The sequence below is a fragment of the Miniopterus natalensis genome, chromosome X (genome assembly GCF_054644295.1).
Source record: "Miniopterus natalensis isolate mMinNat1 chromosome X, mMinNat1.hap1, whole genome shotgun sequence".
Lineage (NCBI taxonomy): Eukaryota > Metazoa > Chordata > Mammalia > Chiroptera > Miniopteridae > Miniopterus > Miniopterus natalensis.
The window spans coordinates 27,866,136-27,891,200 of NC_142103.1; the positions used below are offsets into that span (position 1 = coordinate 27,866,136).

Sequence of the window (25,065 nt, forward strand, 5' to 3'; positions counted from 1 at the left end):
GACATGGGAGCAGAACTAATCTCAGTCACTAGAACAATTTATGGCTCAGGGCATAGTGCAATCAACAGGCAATTAGTGGCATTTAAAAGCTGTATGTGTTCAGGGAAATAGTCAAAGAGAGCCCTGCCCAAACCACCTGATAGTGAGCATACCTAAAGCTGTGCCCACTGAGGAGCAAAATAAGAGGTGTCATACTGTGTGGGCACAGATATTATTTGTTTAGAGACTAGCTGGATTATCTAAAATGATCTAAATTATCTAAAATAATCCAGCTAGTTGCTAAAAATAAACATGAAAATAACAATAACAAGGACCAGAGGGGGAGAGTCAATACCCAGAATTGAACTAAAAACTACCGATTTGTAGATTTCCAAACAAAAGCCACGAAGCTGTTTTAAGGAAGTTGAGGTGGGAAGGATGACATCTAAGTGTGACATCTAAGTACATAGAGGTGGGGACTCTGGTGCCTGCGAAATGGAACTACATACTTCTTCATTCCTCAGATGTCTCATTAGCATGTGAAATCTCCACCCAGGGATGTGTTTTTTACTATTATAATGAGGGTAAAGTCATGTAGTGATCATTCTGGGGCTTAACTACAGCCCAGGGCTCATTAGGTACAGGGTTTGAGGGGCAACCTGCAGAAATTCCAATCTTATCTAGGAGAGGCTCAGCCTGTCTCAGTCTGACCCACGTTGAATTAATTTTGTTGTATGGTATGATGCAGTGCTCTAAATTCAATCTTTGACATGTGGATATCCAGTTGTTCCATCACTGTTTTAAAACTATTCTTTTCCCTCTGAATTGTCTTGGCACATTTGTCAAAAATCCATTGACCCTAAATGTGACAGTTTACTTCTGGACTCTCTTTTCCATTAATCTATATATCTACCTTTATGGCAGTACCACACTGTCTTGATTAATAATGTTTTGAAACTAAGAACTACAAGATATCCAATGGTGTTTTACTTTTTAAATTTTTATTATTTTATTATTTTATTGAACTTATTGGGGTCGCAGTGGTTAATAAAACCGTACAGATTTGAAATGTACAACTCAATAAAACAGCACGCACTCACCACCCAGTCAAGTCTCTTTAAGTCCCCGCCCCCCCCCCCTTTACCCACTTCCACCTCCCCCCACCTCCCTTTCCCTCTGGCAATCACCATACTGTTGTTCGTGTCTATGTGTCATGTATATATATTTTGCTTAATCCCTTCACCTTTTTCCCCCAGCCCCGTAAACCCTATGCCCTCTGACAGCTGTCAGTCTGTTCTCTGTATCTATGCTTCTGTTTCTATTTTGTTTGTTAAATTGTTGGAGGCAGAAATATTAATCCTGTTCCATTAACCATGATTTTTAGCTATAGTTATAAGAAATATTAATCATGCTGTGTTAAGCATGATTATTCTGTTCTGATTAGAAAAAGCACTTTCTAACCTGTCTGGGAGTTATACGCCCTGGGGCAAGGGAGTTGACCTTGATCTGTGGTCCATTCTCCTTTTTTCATGGAAAGATAACCTTGTTCCCAAAACAATGGAGCCCGCTCTTTGCAACCCCCAGCCCGAATTTCCTGTAACCTGTAAACCTTTATACCCATTCTTGTTCCTTTTGCCCACTTCCCCGTATAATTTTTGTCCTTCTACCCGATATAAGCTTCTGGCCTATGGGGAGGTATAGAGCAGATTTTAGGTGAAAGGATCCTGCTGCTCTCCCATACTTCTGGCATTATTAGAATAAGTACTCATGTATGATTCAACCTTGTCTCTGCTTCATTGGCTGAAGTAGTGATAGGCAGCCTGGACCCATTGTGTCCAGTTTCAAAAATTATTTTGATTAGATTCCACATATAACTGAGATCATATGGTATTTGTCTTTCTCTACTGGCTTATTTCACTCAACAAAATAATGACAAGAGGATTTCCTTATCTTGTTTATTTTTTTAGAGGGAAATTTTTTAGTCTTTCACCTTTAAGTATGATGCAAATTGTGTATTTTTGGTAGATATTCTTTATCAAGTTGAGGAGTCTCTTGCATTCCTACTTTGTTGAATATTTTTATCATGGTAGGGTGCTGGATTTTGTTAAAAACGTTTTTTCTAACTCTATTGAGATGATCATGCGTTTCTTTGGCTTCCATTTGTTAATATGGTGATTTATTTTTCTGTGTTATACCAAACTTGCACTCCTGGGATAAATTCCACTTGGTCATTGGGTATAATCTATTTTACATATTGCTGGATTAAATTTTCTAGTAATTTGTTGAGGATTTTGCATCTACACTTGTATAAGATATTGGTCTGTAGTTTTCTTGTACCTTGTCTTGTTTTGATATCGGGGTGATTCTGCTCTCATAGAATTAATTGGTAAGTGTTCCTTCCTCTTCTATACTCTTAAAGTAATCAAAGAGGGAGGCCATTACACTGGGGTGGCTGTAACAACCTGGCAGCCCAAGTAAGCAAACTGAAACCTAAACCAGAGTCATTCAATTCCTGTAAATGCCTCAAGGTTAAGAAGAACAGTTAATCACAAATAGCCAATTAGGCTTCCCAAATAATGCAACCACTTGAGATATATCCAATTAAATAAATCAGACCAATTCAATTTCCTTTCTTTGCCTCTGCATCTTCTCTATAAAAATCTTGCCTGTAGTTCCTATCTGTGGAGCTCTCCTAACCTCGTCCAATTTGGCACTGTCCAATTTTTTAAAAATATGTTTTTATTGATTTCAGAGAGAGGAAGGGAGAGGGAGAGAGAGAGATAGAAACCAATGATGAGAAAGAGTCATTGATCAGCTGCCTCCTGCACACCCCCTACTGGGAATAGAGCCCCAAACTGGGGCATGTGCCCTGACTGCGAATCGAACCGTGACTTCTAGGTTCATGGGTCGATGTTCAATCACTGAGCCATGCCAGCCAGGCAGCACTGTCCAATTTGAATTGATGTTTGCTCAAATAAACTCTTTAAAAATTTAATATGCTTCAGTTTATCTTTTTTTCTTAATTTATCTTTATTGTTGAAAGTATTAAAAATGTCCCCTTTTTCCCCCATTGACTCCCTTCCCCCTCCCCCCTAGGCCTTCCTGCACTATTGTTTGACCATGGGCTATGCATATATGCATATAAATTATTTGGTTAATCTCTTCCCGGCCCCCTTTCTTTTAACAAGACTTTGGCAAATTTTAAAGTGTAGCATTTATTCTTCTTTAACTATGGGTAGGTGGAAAGAAAAATCATATTCCTGTGTGTCTTCTCTGCTTTCAATACTCTACTACCACACTACTTCACTGATGACACCATATATGTGGGTTTTCCACAAATCAAGCAATTCTGTGACACCAGCTAGGTGTCCTATTTTAACTCAATTCTGACACTATCTACCAAGAGATAACATCAGATCCCACAAGTAGAGTGTTAAGTCCTACAACACCACCCTCACCCTCACTTCAGATGACAATTGCGAGTCCAGGTTACCTGTGCTTCTGATTGGAGGTTGTCATGACCCCCTCCTCAGATTTGATTAATTTGTTAAAGCAGCTCACAGAATTCAGGAAAACATTTTACCTACCAGATTAGCAGTATATTATAAAAGGATATAACTCAAGAACAGCCAGATAGAATAGTTGCATAGATCAAGGTATGTGGGAAGGGGCATGCAGCTCCCATGCCTTCTCTGGGAGAGTGAATCTTCTAGCACCTCCATGTGTTTACCAACCCGGGAAGCTCCCTGAACCCTACAGTTCAGAGATTTTTATGGAGGCTTCATTACATAGGCATGATTGATTTAAGTCATCGGCCATTGATGATTAATTCAACCTGCAGCCCCTCTCCCCTCCCCTCAGGTGGTGTGGGGGGGGGGAGGGAGGAGGGAGGGAGGGAATGAAAGATCCACCCCTCTAATTATGGTTTTCCCCCTGTCAACCAGTCCTCATCCTTAGGTTACTTGGGGCTTTGTAAAGGTCACCTCATTAATATAAACTCTGGTGTGGTTGAAAAGGGCTTGTTTTATATAACAAGACAGTACCTTTATTGCTCTCATCACTTAGGAAATTCCGAGGGTTTTAGGAGTTCTGTGCCAGGAACAGGATGAAGACCAAATGTATATTTCTTATTATAAAAAAAACAATATCACAGTAGAATTCACCAGTGCAGCTATCTGGTTCTAGGTTTTTCTTTGCAGAAAGTTTTTTGTTTTTTTTTTATAACTAATTTCATCCATTTTCTTGTTATAGGTCTATTTAGACTTTGTATTTCTTCTTGACTTAGTTTTGGTAGTTTGTATCTTTCTAGGAATGTTCATTTCTTCTAGGTTATCTAATTCATTGTCATAAAATTGTTTATAGCAGTGATTTTCAACCTTTTTCATCTCATGGCACACATAAACTAATTACTAAAATTCTGTAGCACATCAAAAAATATATTTTTTGCCAATCTGACCATAAAAATACTGACATTACAGAAATAAAGAGGGTTATAAAGGAATACTGTGAATAACTACATGTTAACAAATTAGATAACCTAGAAGAAATGGACACTTTCTAAAAAGATACAATGTACTGAAACTGATTAAAGAAGAATTTGAAAATTGGACTAGACCTATATAAAGTAAAGAGATGAGTAATCAAAAAAACCTCAAAAATAAAAGCCTATGTCCAGACAGCTTCATCGATTCATTCTACCAAACTTTAAAGAAAAATTAACACCAAACCTTTAATATTCTTCCAAAAATAGAAGAGAGAACACTTCTCAATATATTCTATGATGTGAGCATTGTCCCAATATACAAACAGAAAAAAATTACAAAAAAGAAAGCTATAGAACAATATCTCTTATGGATATAAACACAAAATTTCTCTACAGAATCCTACCAAAATAATCCAGCATCATATATAAAGGATACCATTATCAAGTGGAATTCACTCCAGGAATGCAAGGCTGGTTTGACATCTGAAAATCAGTCAATCAGTATAAAATGCCATATTAACACAGTAAAGGAAAAACTCATGATCATATCACTAGACACAGAAAAAGCATTTGACAAAAATGGGAGCTTCCTCAGCCTGGTAAGGATATACCCAAATGTAACTCTAGCTTACATTATACTTCATGGTTAAAGATTTAATGCTTTTCCCTTAAGATTAGGAACAAGACAAGAATGTCTAATCCCCATACTTTTATTCAGTATTGTACTACAGGTCTAACTAGGGCAGTTAGGCAAGAAAAAGAGATAAAAGGCATCCAGACTGGAAGGAAAAAGCAATTGTATCTCTATTCATAGGCATAATCTTGTATATAATATTCCTAAGGTATCCACACTGAAAAAAGCTTTTAGAACAAATAAGTGTATTCAGAAAGGTAGCAGAATACAGTATTAGTATACAAAATGAGTTATATTTCTATATACTAGCAATGAACTATCTAAAAAATGAAAATTAAGAAAGTGATTCAATTTTCAAAGCATCAAAAAGAATAAAACACTTGAGAATAAATTTAACCAAAGAAGTACAAAATTTGTATGCTGAAAAATAAAAAAAACATTGTTTAAAGAAATTAAAGAAGACATAAATAAATGTAAAGATATGCTGTGTTCATGGATTAGAGGACTTAATATTGTTAAATTGGCAATACTTCCCAAATTGACCTTCAGAGTCATTGCAATCCCTATCAAAACTCCAGTTGACATATTTTCAGAACTTGACAAGCTGATACCAAAATTCACATGGACATCCAAAGTAACCCAGAATAGCCAAAATGATCTTGAAAAAGAATTAGAAAGTTGGAGGCCTCACAGTTCTCTATTTCCAAATTTATTACAAAGCTACAGTAATCAGGACAGTGTGGTGCTTGCATAAGGATAGACATATAGATCAATAAAACATAATTGAGGATCTAGAACTAAACCCTTACATTTATGGTCAGTGCATTTATTTATTTTATCCTCACTCAAGGATATGTCTATTGATTTGAGAAAGAGAAAGAAATGTCAATGTGAGCAAGAAACATCAACCAGTAGCCTTCTGCACATACCCCGTCCAGGGATGGAACCCGCAACTAGGTATGTGCCCTGACCATGAATCACACCTGCAACCTTTTTGGTGTACAGGCCAACACTCCAACCAATTTAGCCACCCAGCCATGGCAGTTCAATGCATATTTGACAAACGTACCAAGACAATTCAATGGGAAAAGAATTAGTTTTTAAAGAAATGGTGCTAGGCCAACTGGATGTCTGCATGCAAAAGAATGAATTTGGACCCTTCTCATGATATAAAAACTCAAAGTGAATCATAGCTCTGAGTGTAAGAGCTAAGCCTATAAAACTCTTAGAAGTTAACATGGGAGTAAATATTTACCAGAGGTTAGGCAATGGTTTCTTAGAGATGACACCAAAAGCATAGTCAATGACTATATACATGTGGGCCTGTTTCTGGACTGTTTTATTCCATTGATTTATATATGCCTATCCTTATGCCAATATTACACAGACTTGATTATTTACTATAGCTTTATAGTCTTTTTTAAAATATGTTTTTATTGCTTTTTAGAGAGGGAGAGGAATAGAGAGATAGAAGCATCAATGAGAGAGAAGCATCATCTATCGGCTGCCTCCTGCACACCCCCTACTGGGGATGGAGCTAGCAACCCAGGCTTGTGCCCTGACTGGGAATTGAACCAGTGACCTCTTGGTTCATGAGTCGATGCTCAACCACTGATCCATACCAGCCAGGCTATAATTAGCCTTGAAATCAGCCAATGAGTCCTCTAACTTTGTTCTTCATTTTCAAAATATTTTGGTTATCCTATGTCCTTTGCTCTTCATATAACTTTTAGAATCCATTGTCTGGTCCATAGATTAGTCTCAGGACACAGCCTCCAGTGGACTCAAAATATCTGAGTCTTATGAAGAGAAAAGAAACTATAAGCAAATATAAAATGAACTAAAAATATTAATGACTACTTTGCTAAGAAATATGTAATACAGTGGGGCCCAAGCAGCCCTTGGGCAGTACCACCTGGGTAGATACAACTCTAAAGTTGGGGGACAGGTGTTATCCACACTCCTGTTGGAGTCAAGTAGGGGCTTTGGCCCTTCAAAGACTATAGGGAATCAGAGTGCCTTTGTCACCATGAGGACTCCATCATATCAATAGCTGTCAGCAGAAGGTACAGGACACAGCCTAATAGATATGGTAATATCCAAAGAAGGGTGGTACCTCTTCTCAGCTGCTTGGACTTGTTCCTGGGCACAGGTGAGACCTACCTTTCTTTTTTCAGCTCTCCCGAGTGTCTGACAGGGTCCCGGATCCTACTACTGCAAATGAGCCAAACCAACACAGCTCACATACTTAGTACCTCATCTGATCCACTCAGAAGTCTGTGAGGCAAGTCTTATTCTCATTTCACAGATGACAAGACTGGCCATTATAGCATCGGATCTCTTGTTATAACCACCAGGTTGATTCCTCTAGCTGTGAACCATAGAGATACTGTGTTTTACTTATCGTTTTACATTCTGACAAGAATTTTCAGTGTCTTCATTGCCCTCATAAGCTCACTGAACATTTCAATGGTTTACCGTGTATTGATTTCTGGATTTCTTTTTTTTTTTATTATGACAAACATAACCCATATCCTTTAGGAAAAAGTGGAGATTAGTGAGCAAAGCAAAGAAAAAGAATCACAGATAGAGACATAGGACAGTAGAGGACCCAGGAAAAGGGACATCAGTGCCCACTGACATGGTCACAACTAGGGGACAACATGGGGGTGGGCATGCCCACAGAGGAATGGCATGGATGTACCTAACCATCAGGTGACTGCACTTATAAGACCTATTTTTGGCTACCATGCAGGAAAAAACATCACCAGCTTTTTAGTGTATACATTTTCGGAGTCTTCTCTGCATAAGTGCATTATGCAAACATATTCACATTTTTACAAAATTGGGCTGACACTGTATATGTGGTTCTGAAAACTTTTTTATTGTTTTACAAAGTACCATGACCATCTCTTCCATGCACGTGGGTGAAAATCCCCTACTGAAACAGAGAGCACTGTATAGTTGGATCAAAAGGCTGCTGGTAACAAGAATGACAGACACTTATAGCAAAGTATCAGCTTAAGGTTGAAGCACATTGCCTGGCAAATGATACCCCCCCCCCCAAGGAAAGCAGGGTTGGAGTATTCTTATCAGAGAAATCAGAATTGAAGTCCAAGGACTTTAAAGATATGGGATATCATGTAAGCCCCTGTGGCCCCTACCTCCACCCCTCATTCCCCTGACACCCCGTTGGCCCCTTGGGAAGAATGGATCCTGTACATCTCTTTGCATCCAATGAAAACCACCCGTTTTCTGTTTTTTCCTTAGCTCTTCCTGAGCCCTTGACACATCTCCACATTCTCTCATCATCTCCTCACTGCCCAAATGCCTTTCCTGTAAGTCCTCCTGATAGTCCTTGGGGGAATCTTCTGTCCCCCTGTCCGTTTTTCGCTTTGCTTTCCGGGGCACATAATCTTCAGCCGGGCGCTTTTCGGCAGCCCGCAGCTGGCTCTCTGGCTTGGACTGGGGCTCTGGCTTGTCCTCAACGCGTGTTTTTCCCTCACCTTCAGACTTGCTCTGCTTTTCTTGTTTCCCATGATCATCTGGCTGTCCTTTGTCCTGGCACTTTTCCTCCTGCCCTGGCTTCCCCTCCACTTCTGGCTTTTCTTCCTCATCTGATTTTCCTTCATCTTCTGTATCTATTTCATCTTCTGTATCTACTTCATCTTCTGTATCTACTTCATCTTCTGTATCTATTTCATCATCTGGCTTTCCCTCACTTCCCAGCTTTTCTTCATTTTCATTGTCAAGTTTTTCCATGTTGAGATGTCCCCTCCTTTTCCTGTCTGGGGGGGGGGGGTGAGATGGGAGGAGAGAAGAGAAAGGGGAGACCAGGAAGATTGAGGACTGGCTCAGATAGCACTGGCATCTGGCCTGTGGTCAGGGTTCCCTGAGCTGGCCTTCTGCCACACTTTCCTCCACTGTTACACACACACACACACACAGCCAACCATTTCTTTGGCAGGCCCTGCCATCTTCTGTACCATGCTTTAGCCTGGGTGGGGTGTGTTTATATATGTGCAGGTGGGCTCTCAGATTTTGCCCAAGCTGTGCCCTCCATACACACCCCACCTCCAGTGCCCCCCCTTTCACTGACCTGCAGGGATTCTGGACAGGTCCTTCCTTTTCTAGCCTTGAAGAGTGCTGGGGTCAGAGACGCAGACCTGCAGACAGGCAGGAGACAGGGGCAGGTGCTGCGTGCCCAGTGGACTGAGGTCCCTTTCCTGAATCTGGGTGCTGCACATCCAGTGTTGCCCTCCCCTACCTGCCCCGCACCCAAGTGGCCGTATCTCTTTTCAGGCCTCAGGCACTAGGCCAGAAAGCTTTCCAAACTGTTTGTGCCTCTGTGTCCCCCTCCCCTGAAGTTAATCTGCCCCACTCTCATTCCATTTTCGTGGAGGCCCGTATTTTCTCACAGGCGCAGTATGAGAGGGGGGTTATTTCCAGAATATGCCTACGTTTCGCTGTCGCACTGCGGGGGCAACCCCCCATTTAAAGCTTGAAAATGGATGGAGGCGCAGAGTTGGGGTGGCGAGGGGGTGGCAGGGTCTGTAACGGGGTCCTCCCTCCGCACCTGGCGCCAGCTCCGCGTTCCCTTCCTCCCCCATCCCCGAGACTCCTTGGATTCCCCCACACCCACCGCTGCTCCGCATCCTTCTGGAATCCACCTCCACCCCTGCCAGGGCCGCAGGCAGTGCCCACCAGCCCACTGACCTGCGGGCCCGGGCCAGGCCTGCGCCTCCTCCGGCTCGTGGAAGCCCGCTCGCCCCTCTCGGCTGCCAGGGCAGCTCAGGGAGCTGGCACCGCAGGAGCAACTGGAGCAGATGGCGCCAGAACCTGACTGGAGGCGGGTGCTGCTGGAGGGGGCGGACTACTGCTGCCCACGTGGGCTCCTGGCCGGTCACGTGAGCTCATCAGCCGCACTGGGCCCCCCTCACCCAGATGCGGAGGGACCTGGCAGCTGCAGACCACGGCGGGGAGAGAGGGGTGATGGCAATGGGTGAGTCACTGAAACAGCAGCCGGAGGGGGCTTTCTGCCCGCAGGTTCTTTATTTACCTGGTGCGTTTCAGGTCCTCGCTCATCCCTTGAGAAGCCCATTATCAACAGGTCTAACAGCTGATCCCGCGGAGGGCACCTGACTTCCCTAAGAGTGCTCAGCAACTGAGCCCCACAGACGCTTTTTTTTTTTTTTAAATATATCTTTATTGATTTCAGAAAGGAGAGGGAGAGAGAGAGAGAGAGAGAAATATCAATGATGAGAGAGTCATTGATCGGCTGCCTCCTGCAGCCCGCAACCCGGGCAAGTGCCCTGACCGGGATCGTCTGGATCCTAGGTCGAGGCTCAGCCGCTGAGCCACGCCCAGTCAGGCCACAGCTCACTTTCAAGACCAGCTCTTTCTGACTCTCCAGAGCCCTGGTGGTTGTGCCCGCGAGGAAACTGTGCTGCCACCTTAAGTAGTGTTCCTGGGCCTCCTCTCTTAGTCCACATGTTCTCTCTCCCTAAGTGATCTCTGTTCATTTTCCTCCAAGCACAGATAATGCCCAAATTACATCTCCAGGGTAATCCCTCCCCTGAGGCTCAGACCTGTTTTTTGCTTTCCCACCAGCAATACAGGCGTTTCCCCACACCCTTTCTGACATGATGTGCGACACACTTTTTAATTTCCACTAATATGATAGGTGAGAAGTTTCTAAATGGCATTTTATTTTGCATTTTTCTATGTTTAATGACAATTTTAATATCATTATAAATTGTATGTTCATGTCTTTCCACATTTTTCTATTCGGTTGTTCTTTCTCCCTCATTTTTCAAGTGTTCTTTATACATTAACTACATTAGGCCTTTATCTATTATATGTGCTGCAAATATCTTTGTTAGTTGCTTTTTGGCTTTATGGTGTATTTCTGCCATACATTTTTTAAAATTTTATTTTATTGTTGACAGTATTACAGACGTCTCCCATTTCCCTCCTTTGCCCCCCTCCACCCAACCTCCACCCCACCCCAGGCCTTCCCCATGCTATTGTGTTTGTCCATGGGTTATGCATATATGTATATATATACTTAGGTTCATCTCCTACAGTCCCCTCCCTCCCATCCCTCACTGAGTTATTCTGTTCCATGCATCCATACCTCTGGACCTACTTTGTTGGTCAGTTTTTGTTCTTTAGATTCCACATATGCATGAGATCATGTGATATGTGTCTTTCTCTGCCTGGCTTCTTTCGCTTAGCATAATACTCTCCAGTTCCATCCATGCTGTCCCAAAGGGTAAGAGATCCTTTTTTACAGCTGCATAATATTCCATGGTGTAAATGTACCACAGCTTTTTTACCCACTCATCTTCTGATGGGCATTTGGGCCGTTTCCAGATCTTAGCTTCTGTAAATAACACTGCTGTGAACATAGGGGTGCATATATTCTTTCTGATTGGTGTTTTGGGATTCTTATGATATATTCTCAGAAGTGGGATTGCTGGGTCAAACATCAGATCCATTTTAAATTTATTGAGGAAACTCCATACTATTTTCTATAGTGGCTGTACCAGTCTGCATTCCCACCAGCAGTATACTAGTGTTTCCTTTTCTCCACAACCTTACCGGCAACTTGTTGATTTGTTGATGGTAGCCACTCTGGTAAGTGTGAAGTGATAGCTCATTGTAGTTTTAATTTGAATCTCTCTGATGATTAGTGACTTTGAGCATGTTTTCATGTGTCTATCATCTGCCATACATTTTAATATATAGTCAAATTTATCATACTTTCATTGCATCTAGATTTTGATTCATAGTTAAGAACTTATTTTTCTACATGAGGTCAAAGAGGAATTTACCCATGTTTTCTTTTATTTGTTTTGAGGGCATCTGTTAAAGAATAAACCAGCACCAAACTGAATTGAACCTAAAATTGACTCAAGGTACTAGAGCAGGGGTGGGGAATGTCCAGCCTTTGGGCTATAATATGGCCCACGAAATCATTTGGTCTGGCCCTGCCAAGGAAACTGCAGGCAAGACTAGAAATTCAATAAATCTAGGAGCTTTTTTCATAGCTAATTTTTAAGCTGATAATTTTGTATGGGCTGTGAATGTTATCCAAATGGCCCCCGGCAGAAAAAAGGTTCCCCACCCCTGTAACTAGAGTAACAAAAATCAACACCCAGGGCTCATTGAAAGGGGAGGTGTTTCCTAACAAACCATCACCATAGGATGCTGGGAACCACAAATGTTTCAGTTTAAGGGTAATTAAAAACTGAAAAAAAGCTAGCCCTCACAAAGTCTTTAAGCTTAGCTTTGCAATATCTAGGTGGGCTTTGAACATAGATTATGGTGGTTCCAGACAGGAAGCACCTTTATTGGCTTGGCAAAGAAAACCTCTTGAGTAACGTACCATTATCCTAGTCCTCAAATTATTTCAATAAACACTTGTTCATGTACAATGCTGACACACAAAAATAACCAGAAACACAAAGAAAAAAGACATCATTAAGGAAGAAGCAGCAGAGATAACAGGTAACAAAAAGATCCATTACCTTTGAATTATCAGATACAGATTATTAAACCGCAATGCTCAGTGCAACATACAGATCTTGTAACATAGAAATCCACACCTGAAACCTATATGATCCTATCAACCAGTCACCCCAATAAATTCAATAAAAATAAATTTTAAAAAACCACAATGCTTTGTGTATTCAGATAAATAAAATCCAATCTTCGAATTTCAACAGAGAGCTAGAAACAAAAAGAGAGAAATTCTAAAACTAAAAAATAGCTTAGCTAAAATTAGAAGCTCAATGGATGGCTTTAACAGATTAGATACAGCTCAAATAATTAGCCCTTGCCAGTGTGTTTCAGTGGTTACAGCATCGGCCTGCCACACCAAAGGGTCTTGGGTTTGATTCCTGGTCAAGGGCACATACCTGGGTTGCAGGTTCAATCCACGGGCCCTGCCAGGGCCTAGTGCAGGAAGCAATCGAATGAATGTGTCTCTCACACTGATGTTTCTCTCTCTTTATCCCTCTCCCTCTCCCGCCCTCACACTCTCTAAAATACCAATGGGAAAAATATCGAGTGAGAATTAACAAAAAAAGGAAGGATTAAAAAGGACTTGAAATTATATTCAGGAGAAACTATAAGGCTGAACACGTAGTTTAAAAAGGTGGAAAATAGCCCGGCCGGGCGTGGCTCAGCGGTTGAGAGTCGACCTAGGATCCAGGCGATCGGGGTTCGATTCCTGGTCAGGGCACATGCCCAGGTTGCAGACTGCAGCCGATCAATGACTCTCTCATCATTGATGTTTCTATCTCTCTCTCCCTCTCCCTCCCTCTCTCTGAAATCAATAAAGATATATTTTTTAAAAAAAAGGTGGAAAATATAGATGGGAGGGTACAATAACATCTACCATGTTTTGTTTTGTTTTGTTTTATTGAATTTATTGGAATGACATTGGTTAATAAAAATTACATAGGTTTCAGGTGTACAATTCTATAATACATCATCTGTATATTGTAATGTGTATTCACCACCCAAGGTCTAACATATGTTTAATTGCAGTTCTGAAAGGAAAAAAGAAATGGAATTGTTCAGAGGCAATATTTGAAGATATAATGGCTGAGGATTTTCAGAACTGATGAAAGACATTGATCCATAGATCCAAGAAGTCCAACATATCCCAACAGAATAAATAAAAAGCAGCTCATCCCCAGCCAGTGTGGCTCAACGGTTGTGCATTGACCTATGATCCAGGAGATTTCGGTTCAGTTCCAGGTGAGGGCACATACCCAGGTTGCGGGCTCAATCTCCAGTAGGGGGCATGCAGGAGGCAGCCAATCAATGACTCTCTCATCATTGATGTTTCTATCTCTCTCCCTCTCCCTTCCTCTCTCTGAAATCGATAGTGATATATAAAAAAACCTCATGCATAGATGTATAATACTGAACTTGCACAGAACCAAAGACAAAGAAAATCATAAAAGTAGCCAGAAAAAATAAGAGGATGCCTTGAAAGGAACAAAAGTTAGGCTGACTTTTGGCTTCTCAACAGCAACAATGAAAGCATGAAGATGGTGAAATATCTTTAGTGTCTTAAAAGAAAATAAATGCCAACAAAAAATTGATAACCAGCAAAAATACCATACAAAAATGAATGTGAAATAAATACATATACAAATAAATAGAAACAGAGTTTGCCAGCCACAGGCATGAACCAAAGGAAACACTAAATGCTAAAAGGCGTTTTTCAGATAACAGGAAAATGATTCCAGATGGAAGAATGAAGATGGAGGAAGGGATAAATACCTATGCAAACTTAAATAAATGCTATATAAAACAATAATATTATCTTGTTAATTCATGTTGAAAAATAACAAGTCAAGGGGGCTGGAGTAAAACTAAAGTTTCTGCATTATCTGGGGAGTGTGTAGAACAATAAATTAATATTAGCCTTTGATAAGTCAAGACTATATGCTATAATTGCCAGATAACCATTAAGGAACAGTAAAGAGTATAAATCCTAAAGAAGAAAAATCTAACAGCTCAGGTGGCACATATAGAAGGAACTTGTTACAATGGTTAATTTATATCTATTTATATCAATAAGTACATTAAATGTAAATGGTTTTGTGCACTGAAAGGTCACTGGTTCAATTCCTGGTCAGGGTACATGCCCAGGTTGCAGGTTCAATCCCTGATTGGGGTGTGTGCAGGAGGCAACGGATCGATATTTCTCTCTCACATTGATGGCTTTTTTCCTCTCTCCCTCTCCCTTCCTCGCTAAAAAAAAAAAATCAATAAAAAAATTTTTTTTAAATGTAAATGGTTTTACATGAAGCAATTAATAGATAAATATTTCAGACTGGAAAAAATGTAACTATATACTGTTTACAAAAGATATATCTAAAATGTAAAGATACATAAAGACTGAAAGTAAACATATAGGAAAATTATAACATGAAAACACTAACCAAAAAAAGTCCTTACAGTTAAATAAAATAGACTTTAAAGCAGAAAGCACTATAAGACATAAGGAGTGTCATTTTATATTTTAAAATTTGTGGCCCGGCCAGGCGTGGCTTAGTGGTTGAGCATCGACCTAGGATCCAGGAGATCACAGTTCGATTCCTGGTTGGAGCACATGCCCAGGTTGCGGGCTCGATTCCCCAGTCCGGGGCGTGCAGGAGGCAGCCAATCAATGACCACTCATCATTGAAGTTTCTATCTCTCTCTCTACTTCTCCCTTCCTCTTTCTGAAATCAATAGAGAGATATTTGAAGATAAATAAATAAAATAAAATTTGTATGCACTTATTAACTGGACCTCAAAATAAATTTTAAAAATTTGACAGAACAAGGAGAAATAAACAGACCCTCCATTTCAGTGTTAAAACTTCTATCTCTGTAACTGTGAAATTATTTAAAATGAAATATTTAAAGTGTTGAAAGAAAGAAAAACCCCCCACCAACCTAAATTTCTATATCCAGTGAAACGATGCTTCAAAAGTGAAATAAAAATAACAAAGACCTTCTCAAAAGAACAAAAACTGATGGAATTCAGCACCAGAAAGTCTTCCCTTCAAGAAATATTAAGCCCTGGCAGGTGTGGCTCAGTTGGTTGGAGCATAGTCCCATACACCGAAAGGTGACGGGTTCAATTCGCAGACAGCACATACCCAGGTTACAGGTTTGATCCCGTTGGGGGGGGGGGTGTGGGAGGCAACCAATCAATGTTTCTCTCTTACATTGATGTTTTTCTCTCTCTCTCTCTCTCTCCCCCCTAAAATTAAAAAAAAAAAAAAGATGTTAAAATGGGTCAATAACTCAGATCTGTATAAAGGAAGAGCACTGAAATGGAATAAATCAAAGTAAAATAAAATGTTTTTGTTTTCTTACTTGTCATTGGTTGGTTTGTCTAAAGTAATAATAGTAATGTATTGATTGATTTTAGCATAAGGATAAGTGAAATGAATGACAAATACTTTGTAATAAGGTAACTTCACTATATATAAGTGAAGCAGAAGAGTGTTATTTGAAAGTGGGCTTAGTTAAAAATGTATATTGTAAACTCGAGGGAAATCACTTAAAAAACTTAAAAGAAATATAGTTGATAAGCTAAGGGAGAAATATGGAGTCTTATAAAAGAATTAAAACTAGAAAAGGCAGAGAAAAGAAGTCTCTGGCATCAAATAGAAAACAGTGTAAACATGTTGATACTAATCCAAATATATAAAGAATCATTTTATTATTTTTAAATGTTTTTATTTATCTCAGAGGAAAGGAGAAGGAAGCATAGAAACATCAATGATGAGAGTCATTGATCGGCTGCCTCCTGCACACCCCCTATCGGGGATCAAGCCCACAACCCAGGCATGTGGCCTAACCAGGAATCGCACCATGACCTCCTGGTTCATAGGTTGACGCTCAGCCACTGAGCCACACCAGCCAGGCTCAAGAATCATTTTAAATATGTATGATCTAAACAGCCCTACTAAGGACAAAAATTGTCAGAGTAGATTAAAAAATAACTATATATTTTGTACAAGAGACCCACTTTAAATATAAAGACTCTAAGTGGTTAAAAGTAAAGCAGTGGAACACTAGCTGGTTTGGCTCAATGGTTAGAGCATCGGCCTGCGGACTGAAGGGTCCCAGGTTCCATCCCGGCCAAGGGCATGTACCTCGGTTACAGGCTCAATCCCCGGCCCTGGTCAGGGGCATGCAGAAGCAACCAATTAATGTCTTTCTCACATTGATGTTTCTCGCTCTCTCTCTCCCCCTTCCACTCTCTCTGAAAAGCAGTGGGAAAGGTATCCTCGAATGAGGATTTTAAAAAATAAAAAATAAAATACTGTTTATAGCAGCACTCCTAAAATGCAGAATGTGACAAAAGAATATAAGTCTATGACAAATATGAAACGACCTTACTGAGAGGGATGGGGAAATAAGGTGCTGTTGACATACATAAGTTTGGAAATGAGTGGAGTCTGTAAGACTAAAGGCAGATTTTCTCTGTATATAATATTAAGAAAATATAAACGAGCCCTTTCTGACTTGGCTCAGTGGTTAGAGCGTCAGCCCACAGACTGAAGAGTGTTGGGTTCAATTCCTGGTCAAGGGCACATACCTCGGTTGCAGGCTTGATCCCTGGCCCCGGGGCGGGGGACATGCGGGAGGTCACCAATCAATGTGTCTCTCACATCGATGTTTCTGTCTCTCCCCCTCCCTTCTACTCTCTCTAAAAAATAAAATCAATGGAAAAAATATCCTGGGGTGAAGATTAACTATATATATACAAATTATACACCTATACATCTCCTTACTCTGTCAAGTCAGAAGGCCTAGAAGCAATGACATCCCAATAGTAATGAGTACACCTAGCACCCAGATCCCTGGTTTTTAATACAATTCTCCAACCAAAGGTACCAGGGTTCCTTGGAGAAATGGCTGATTCTAAAACTTGGGCAGGAAATATGCAAGACTAGAGTATCTTGTAGTGCCAGAAAGAAAATGTTAAATACACACACACACACACACACACACACACATCCAATACATACAAAAGCCAACTGAAAGAGTTCCCAATGGCCAAAGTTGAAACAACTGGTGCAATGAAAACATAAAAAGTAGTATTAGATTATAATCTAAAGTATAAATATTAATGAATATTAACAAGTCCATGGTGATATAAATTACTAAAAGGAGGATAAGTCAAATACCCCACACAGAATTCCAAATAAATTTTGTAGATACTCTGCTCTCAAGTAGGTGGAACACTCCACTCCTTAAGTGTTAACCATGCACAGTAACTTTCTTCCAAAGAGTATGTACAGTATGGAAAGGTAGATTTAAAAGAGTAAATTTAACATGGAGAATCCTGGCAAAGACTATGTCAGTCAGGTGACCAAAGTTCACATCAACAGTGATAATACTGATAGTATCTACCCTTTATATGATGTGATGAGGAATGGTACTTTACCTCTGTGGTCCTCTTCCTAAAAGCACTTAACCCCTCTGTAATCACAAGAAAAAAATCAAGCAAACCAAAATTGTGGGACATTATACAAAATACCCAACCAGCACCATTCAAGGGTGTCAAGGGCATCAAAAACAGGGAAAATCTGAGAAACTGTCACAGCCAAAAAGAGTCTAAGGAGACATGATGAGTAAATAGGGAATGTGGAGCCCTGGCCAGTGTGGCTCAGTTGGTTGGGCGTTGTCCCATGTACCAAAAGGTTCGATTCTTGGTCAGGGCACATGCCCAGGTTGCAGACTCGATGCCCAGTAGGGGGCGTGCAGAAGGCAGCCAATTGATGTTTCCCTCTCACATCAATGTTTTTCTCTCTCCCTCTTCCTCCCTCCCTCTCTCTCCAAAAATCTATTTAAAAATAGGGGATATAGCCTAGCCAGGCGTGGCTCAGCGGTTGAGCATCGACCTAGGATCCAGGCGATTGGAGTTCGATTCCCAGTCAGGGCACATGCCCGGGTGCGGGGCAATGACTCTCTCATCATTGATGTTTCTATCTTTCTCTCTCCCTCTCCTTTCCTCTCTCTTAAGTCAATAAAGATATATTTTTTAAAAAAATAGGGGATATTGAGTATGGGGTACACAGAACTCTACCATTTTGGCAATAATTCTGTAAAAATCTATAACTGTCCTAAAATAAGTTTATTTTAAAAACAATATAAACCAATAAAAGGCTAACAAAGATGGTGGGGAGGGGGGAGGATCACATGGACCTGTTGAAATGCTAGGATGGGACTTAACAGGAATTTCCTGGGAGACAATTCCTTCTAAGAAAAAAGAGTCAGCAGACAAGAGATTAACAGGTGAGAATAGCATGGCATGTGGTCACTCGGACTTTTCTCCTGGCTCAATCTCCAGTATCTAAATACAGTGGAAATGGCTATATGCAAACACACACACCAACAAAAACTTGGAAAGGAGTGTTTTCTAAGAACTTTATAAAATGTTAAGGCCCAAGTGACAATTGGGTACTACCCACCTGATTTAGGGTTAACTCTACTGTAGGCAGAGAATTCTCCACCCTTCTGTTGAGATACTGTGCTGTGTTAGTCCATCATGATCTCCAGCCCCCCAGAAATAGGGGCCTTAGGAGGGTACAGGACCCATGAGATGAGGCACAGTGCCTGAGAAATGGCAAAACCCAGGAGAGAGTGGCACCCACCTCTCAGCTATCTGGACTTATTCCTGGACACAAGTGGAACCTCCCTCAGTCGTCTCCCAAACATCAAAAATAAGGAAAATTCAGGGGTTCTGGTTCTGCTAGTGCAGCACAGAGGGTAGTAGCTGACCCAACACAGCTCAGTCTCAGTATCCCATCTGATCTTCTCCACAGTCTTGGAAGGCAAGTTTTATCCCCACTTCACAGATGACAAGACTGTAACTACAAGGTTGATTCCCCCACAACTTTGAGTCCCAGAAATAATGTTTTACTCATCATTTCACATCCTGACAAGAATTTTTAAGTGTCTCCATGGCCTTCATAAGCTCCCTGAACCATTCTTTTGATTGCTTAGTATTGTTTTCCTATTTTTTATCTTTCATTATTTTTATGATGAAAGTAATATGCACACAAAAAATTACCCACAGATAACCACTATTAGACACGGCTTTCAGAGTTTGTTTGTTTTTTCTGTACATAGATCACTAGGTAAATCTCTTTGCAGTTTTACAAAAATGGACTGATGCCATATATATGGTTCAGGAAACTGTTTTCTTTTTAATTTTACAATGCATCATAAACATTATTCCATGCAATGGACGAAAATTTGCTACTGAAACATAGAGGGCTGCAGTTGGATAACGAGAGTGACAACTAAAACAAAGTATTAGCATAAGGTTAAAGCCCTGGGCCTGGCAAATGTCTACCAGGGGCACTACACAAAAGGGATGTCTTCAAAGCCCCTTTGTGGGGCCCTACAGCCACCCCTGAGTTCCCTAGGGCCCCTTGGGTGGAAGGGGTCCTGTAAACTTTTTTGCATCCACATAAACCCCCCCAATTTCTGTCTGGTTTTCTTCACCTCATCCTCTACCCTAGCCATCTCGTCGAATTCTCTGATCATCTCCTCATTGCTCAAATGCATATCGTGTATGGCCTCCTTGTATTCCTTGAGGCACTGAGCCAGCCCCTTGTTGGTTTTTCTTTTGGCTTTCCTGGGTACATCATCCCCAGCTGGGCGCTTCCCTGCAGCCCTGGGTTCGATGGCTGGTTTTCCTTCTTCTTTTGGCTTTCCCTCACTCTCTGGTTTTCCTTCTTCTTTTGGTTTTCCCTGGCTCTCTGGCTTTCCCTCACCCACTGGCTTTCTTTCTTTTGGCTTTCCCTCACTGTCTAGTTTTCCCTGACTCTCTGACTTTCCGTCTATCACTGGCTTTCCTTCCTTTTCTGGGTTTTCCTTATCCTCCAGTATTTCCTCATCTTCTGTCTTTCCCTCATTTTCTAACTTTTCCTTGTCTTCCAAAGTATGAGCTACTTCTGGCTTTGCAGCATTCTGAGGCTGTTTGTTTTCCATCTTTCCTTGATTCTCAGGCATTCCTTCATTTACACTGCAGAGTTTTTCCATGTTGAGATGTCCCCTCCTTTTCCTGTCCTGGGGGTGGGGTGGGGGAAAGAGGAGACACAGAGGAGACAATGGAGACTGAGGACTTTAGCGGGGACGCAGGTCTGCAGAGTACTGGCATCTTGCCCTTGTCAGGGGTTCCCCTGACCTGGCCCAGCCCTCCTTCAGCCACCTTTTCCCCACCATTCCTCCCACAAACGTGAGCCAACCATTTTTTTCTGGCAGGCCCTGCCATTTTCTCTACATTTGATCGGTGTAATGGAGTGTGTGTAAATGTGTTGGGAGGTGGGCAATGGGGCCCCAGATTCTGCCTGGGACGTGCCGCCCACACTCCCCACCCCTTTGGGTTCCTGTTCAGCGACATTCCTCCTTTAACTGACCTGCGGGAATTCTGGATAGGTTCCTCCTTTTCTAGCCTAGCCGAGTGCTGAGAACAACAGACACGGAAACCTGCAGACAGACAGGAGACAGGAGCTGGGCGTTGGGTGGGTGCACAGGGACTCCAGTCCCTTTCCCTGATTCCTGGCCCTACTCACCCAACGTTTTCCTCCCCCCACGTCCTCCGCCCCCCGCCCCCCAGACGCCATTTCTTGTCATTTCTTTTCATGCCTCGGGCGTCAGATCAGGATGTTTTCCACCCTAATTTTGGATCTCTGCGTCCTTCTCCCCCAGAGGCAACTCGCCTTCCCACCCTCGAGGTCAACTTTTTTCTCTACGCACCGAGTAGGCTAGGGGGTTAATCTCCACTGTCTCACTGTTGGGGTGCCCCCCAGTTTACCATCTCCGGCTCCAAAATGGACGGAGGGCAGCAAGAAGGAGGTGCAGAGAAAGAGGGCACGGGTACCTGGGGGTGTCCGCCTTCCCCACCCTCGGCCCATCGGCCGCTCGCTCCCTCTCAGTCGTTTCCCCACCGCCATCTCAATCCACACTCGGGCCAGCCTCCCTCCACTCCCGCCCCGCCCCGACCCCGACCCCGACCCCGACCCCACCCGCAACCTTTTGCCTTTCCGTGCCCATTCCGTTCTCGCCCATCCCACTGTTCCGCAGGCGGCGGCGAAGGCCCCGGCACTGACCTGAAAGAACCTGGAGCGGCAATCAGGAGTTCGCAGACAGCTCAGGGTCCGACCGCAGCCAAGGAAAGCAGGCACCGGGACTGGTGCTCGCGGCTGCGCCCGGTAGGTCACGTGACCGTGCGTCACCGGAGTCCCGCCCACTAACCGGGGTCTGCCGGCCACACGCCGCCTCTCTCGCAGGTCCCCCTTTATGTCGCTGGGCCCTTTTGTTCTTTACCAATTCTTCAGAAGTTTGTCAAAGAAAGAATTTTGGTAAAAACCGCAAAGACTTTTTTTCTTCAGTGAGTTGGGCGGCCCGGGGAAAGACTCTAAACAATGTTGCTCTTCAATTCCGTTGAAACAACGTAGACCCGCCCCCATAAAATGGTAAGAATGTCAACTTTAATATTGTACAAAGAGTAGGATGTTGCATTTATAAAAAAATAGGAACAATATCCCCCTCAAAATGAAATGTTCCCTTTTTTCCCTACATGCACAAACATAAATTTTCTAATGAATTAGTATTTAAATCTAAATGAAGTTATATTTGAAGCAGAGTAAAAGAATGATTGAATATAACACAGACAATGACCAGACCATATATGACAATAGGACTGTGACCTGCGCCCTCTGCAGCCAGCAGCCCAGGAAGCCAAACTCAGCTTCTGCTTCAAACTTCAGGACTTGATCAATGACTGCGGCTAACCCAGTCATATAAAATGCCTTGCTTCTAGTTAGCATTCCTTCAGGTTCAGGTTCCCCCATGCCAACAACCGCCAATCAGAATACCTGAAGTCTTCCCTGTTTTCACTCTAAAGCTTTCCCATTCCCCTGCCTGCCTTTAAGTCTCTGCCAAACACAAGTGATAGTGGCTGACTTTCTTATTATAACAAGCTCTGAATAAGCAGCCTTCGTTTCCACATAAGCTTTTTGTGTGGAAGGCTTTTTAAAATATAATAACAAAGAGATGAACACTTAAGGAAAATAGTGATAGGTTTGATTACATGAAACTGTGTACTAGATTTCTTAAGGGATTGGGTAACACATGTACTCGTCCCTGCCCTTGTTGAGTGTGTTGGTAAAATTTTTCTGAAGGGCAATTTGGTATGTTGTTTAAAAATAAAAATATTTGACATTTTGATTCAGTAATTCCACTTCCAAAATTTTCCCAGGGAGATCATTAATAACGTGTTAAAATATAATATTTATAAGGCAACAATCTTAATTCAGTTTAGTGCTAGAAGAAGCATAGTAAGAGGAATAAAACAGAGAGAGCCCACTAACATCCCAAAGTATAAAAGTGTTCAGTATGCGATAAAGAAGCATTTCTGATCAGTTGTAAAAAGTAGGTTATCACAGAAGTTATATTTGCATAATGAGTTAAATAGTTAAAGGAAAATAAAGGACCTTATTTTCTGATATACCCTCAAAATTCTTTTCAGAGTAGACAAGAAAAATAAAATAAAAGGCATCCAGATTGAAAAGAAAGCGTAAAACTATCTCTACTTGCAGATGACATGACTTTATATATAGAAAATCTCAAGGAATCCACCAAAGAACTATGAGAACTAATGAGTTCAGCAATGTGGTAGAATAACTATAAAAATATTTTTGAAAGAAATTAAAGAATACCTAAATAAGTGGAAAGACAGCCTATGTTCATAGATTAGAAGACTTAATATTGTTAAGATGGGCAATATTTCCCAAATTGATCAACAGACTCAACACAATCTCTATGAAAATCTCAGCTGGCTTCTTTGCAGAAATTGATAAACTGATCCCAAAATTTATATGGAAAGTCAAGGAACTCAGAATAGACAATCTTGAAAAAGAAGAACAAAGTTAGAGGCCTTGCACTTCTAGATTTCAAAACATACTATAAAGCTACAGGAATCTAGACAGTGTAGTAATGGCATAAGGACATATAGACCGATGGAATAGAATTGAGAGTCTAGAAATAAACTCTTACAGTTACAATCGATTGATTTTCAACCAGAGTGCCAAGAAAATTCAGTGGTGTAAGAATAGTCCTTTCAACAAATGATGTGGAGACTGCTAGCTATCTACATGCAAAAAATTTATTTGGACCTCCACATCACACCATATATAAGACCTAACTCAAAATAAATAAAAGTCTTAAATGTAAGAAGAAAATATAGGTGTAATTCTTCATGACCTTGGATTAGGCAATGTCATTCTTCTAGCATCACAGACCAGGATTACGGGAAGTTAGAACTCTCAAGGACTGGAGCTGACATTTGTACATTTTTGTTGTTGTTAATCCTTACCTGAGGATATTCCGAACCCCCAACCCTTCAGTTACGGGGTTGGATGCTCTAACCACTGAGCCACACTGGCCAGGGCAATAGCATCTTCATAGTACTCTCCATGAAGACTACAGAAAGCTTTTAGATCATCTGATTATTCCATGCCTTTGAATTGGCTCTTGCCAGGTAGAACTATCCAATCATGTTTAATATCTGTAGGCTTATTATTATTTTTTAAAAATATATCTTTATTGATTTGAGAGAGAGGAAAGGAGAGAGACAGACAGACAGAAACATCAATGATGAGAGAGTCATTCGAGATCAAGCCCGCAACCCGGGCATGTGCCCTGACCAGGAATCAAACCGCGATCGCCTAGATCCTAGGTCAAAGCTCAACCGCTGAGCCACCCCTGGCCGGGCTGTAGGCCTACTGACAAGGTTTTGGGTCTTATATTTCATCCAGTCAAAGGTATGTATGTAAGATCTCATTTGCATACAGGGTGTATAGAAATAGACACTGCTGGCTTACCAACCACTTTTCTCTTTCATTCCAGGGTATCGGAAAACAATGTCCGTCATGGCTGAACAGCCTTCTAAATCTATCTTTTCCAAGAAAAGCATCAGGAAAGCCACTTCCAATACAGAGAAGGGGAAGATGTGTTAGAGTTTCCCCTAAGTCAGTTATTCCATCTATGTCTACAATGTTTTGAAGCAGGTTCACCCCAAGATTGGTAACTCATTAAACATCAGACGCACCGTGAATCATTTTCGTGACAATATCATTAGCCCTAGAGATGCGTTTCATACTATGCCCCCCTCTTGGGCCCTCTCCACTCAGCGCTCCACTGACACCTCCAGAGAGATCCATGCACTTGCCCCTGGGGAGATTAGCAAGCACACCGTGTCCCAGGCCACCAAGACCGCCTTCAGGTACACCAGCTGCAAATGAGCTGCCTCTGACTGCCTGAGCATAGCAACCCAAAGGCTCTATTCAAAGCCACCCCAGTTTTCATAATAATAACTGTATTCCAGTAAGGTCTGATCTACTTTATTTCTTGAAGTGTGGCATTCTACT

The 25,065-nt window shown here is 41.5% G+C and overlaps 2 protein-coding genes and 1 long non-coding RNA gene across 5 annotated transcripts in view; 1 reads left to right on the forward strand and 2 right to left on the reverse strand.

Annotated features, from left to right (window-relative positions):
* LOC148090440 (uncharacterized) overlaps positions 1-24,627 on the forward strand; it is a 32,649-nt gene extending 8,022 nt beyond the window's left edge. Inside the window, exons 2-3 of the long non-coding RNA XR_015713704.1 lie at positions 21,719-21,846; positions 24,545-24,627. This is a non-coding gene — a long non-coding RNA (uncharacterized LOC148090440). The remainder of the gene's footprint in view (positions 1-21,718; positions 21,847-24,544) is intronic.
* Positions 8,270-9,419, reverse strand: TCEAL3 (transcription elongation factor A like 3). The gene is given in 3 exon segments (XM_087813686.1): positions 8,270-8,302; positions 8,304-8,884; positions 9,196-9,419. Coding segments are annotated over 2 exon segments (588 nt in total). The 5' UTR covers positions 8,859-8,884; positions 9,196-9,419.
* Positions 19,809-21,822, reverse strand: TCEAL4 (transcription elongation factor A like 4). Of its 3 annotated transcripts, none has more exons than XM_087813449.1 (3): positions 21,745-21,822; positions 21,052-21,121; positions 19,809-20,696 (listed from the first exon to the last, which is right to left on the reverse strand). In XM_087813449.1, exon 3 carries the CDS (start codon positions 20,672-20,674, stop codon positions 19,991-19,993), a length of 684 nt encoding a protein of 227 aa, XP_087669575.1. In that variant the 5' UTR covers positions 20,675-20,696; positions 21,052-21,121; positions 21,745-21,822; the 3' UTR covers positions 19,809-19,990. The 3 variants fall into 3 exon arrangements, with proteins under 3 accessions (XP_087669575.1, XP_087669574.1, XP_087669576.1); XM_087813448.1 differs by having other exon boundaries at positions 19,809-20,701; XM_087813450.1 differs by lacking the exon at positions 21,052-21,121 and having other exon boundaries at positions 19,809-20,701; positions 21,745-21,820.
* Positions 24,628-25,065: the final 438 nt, after the last annotated feature.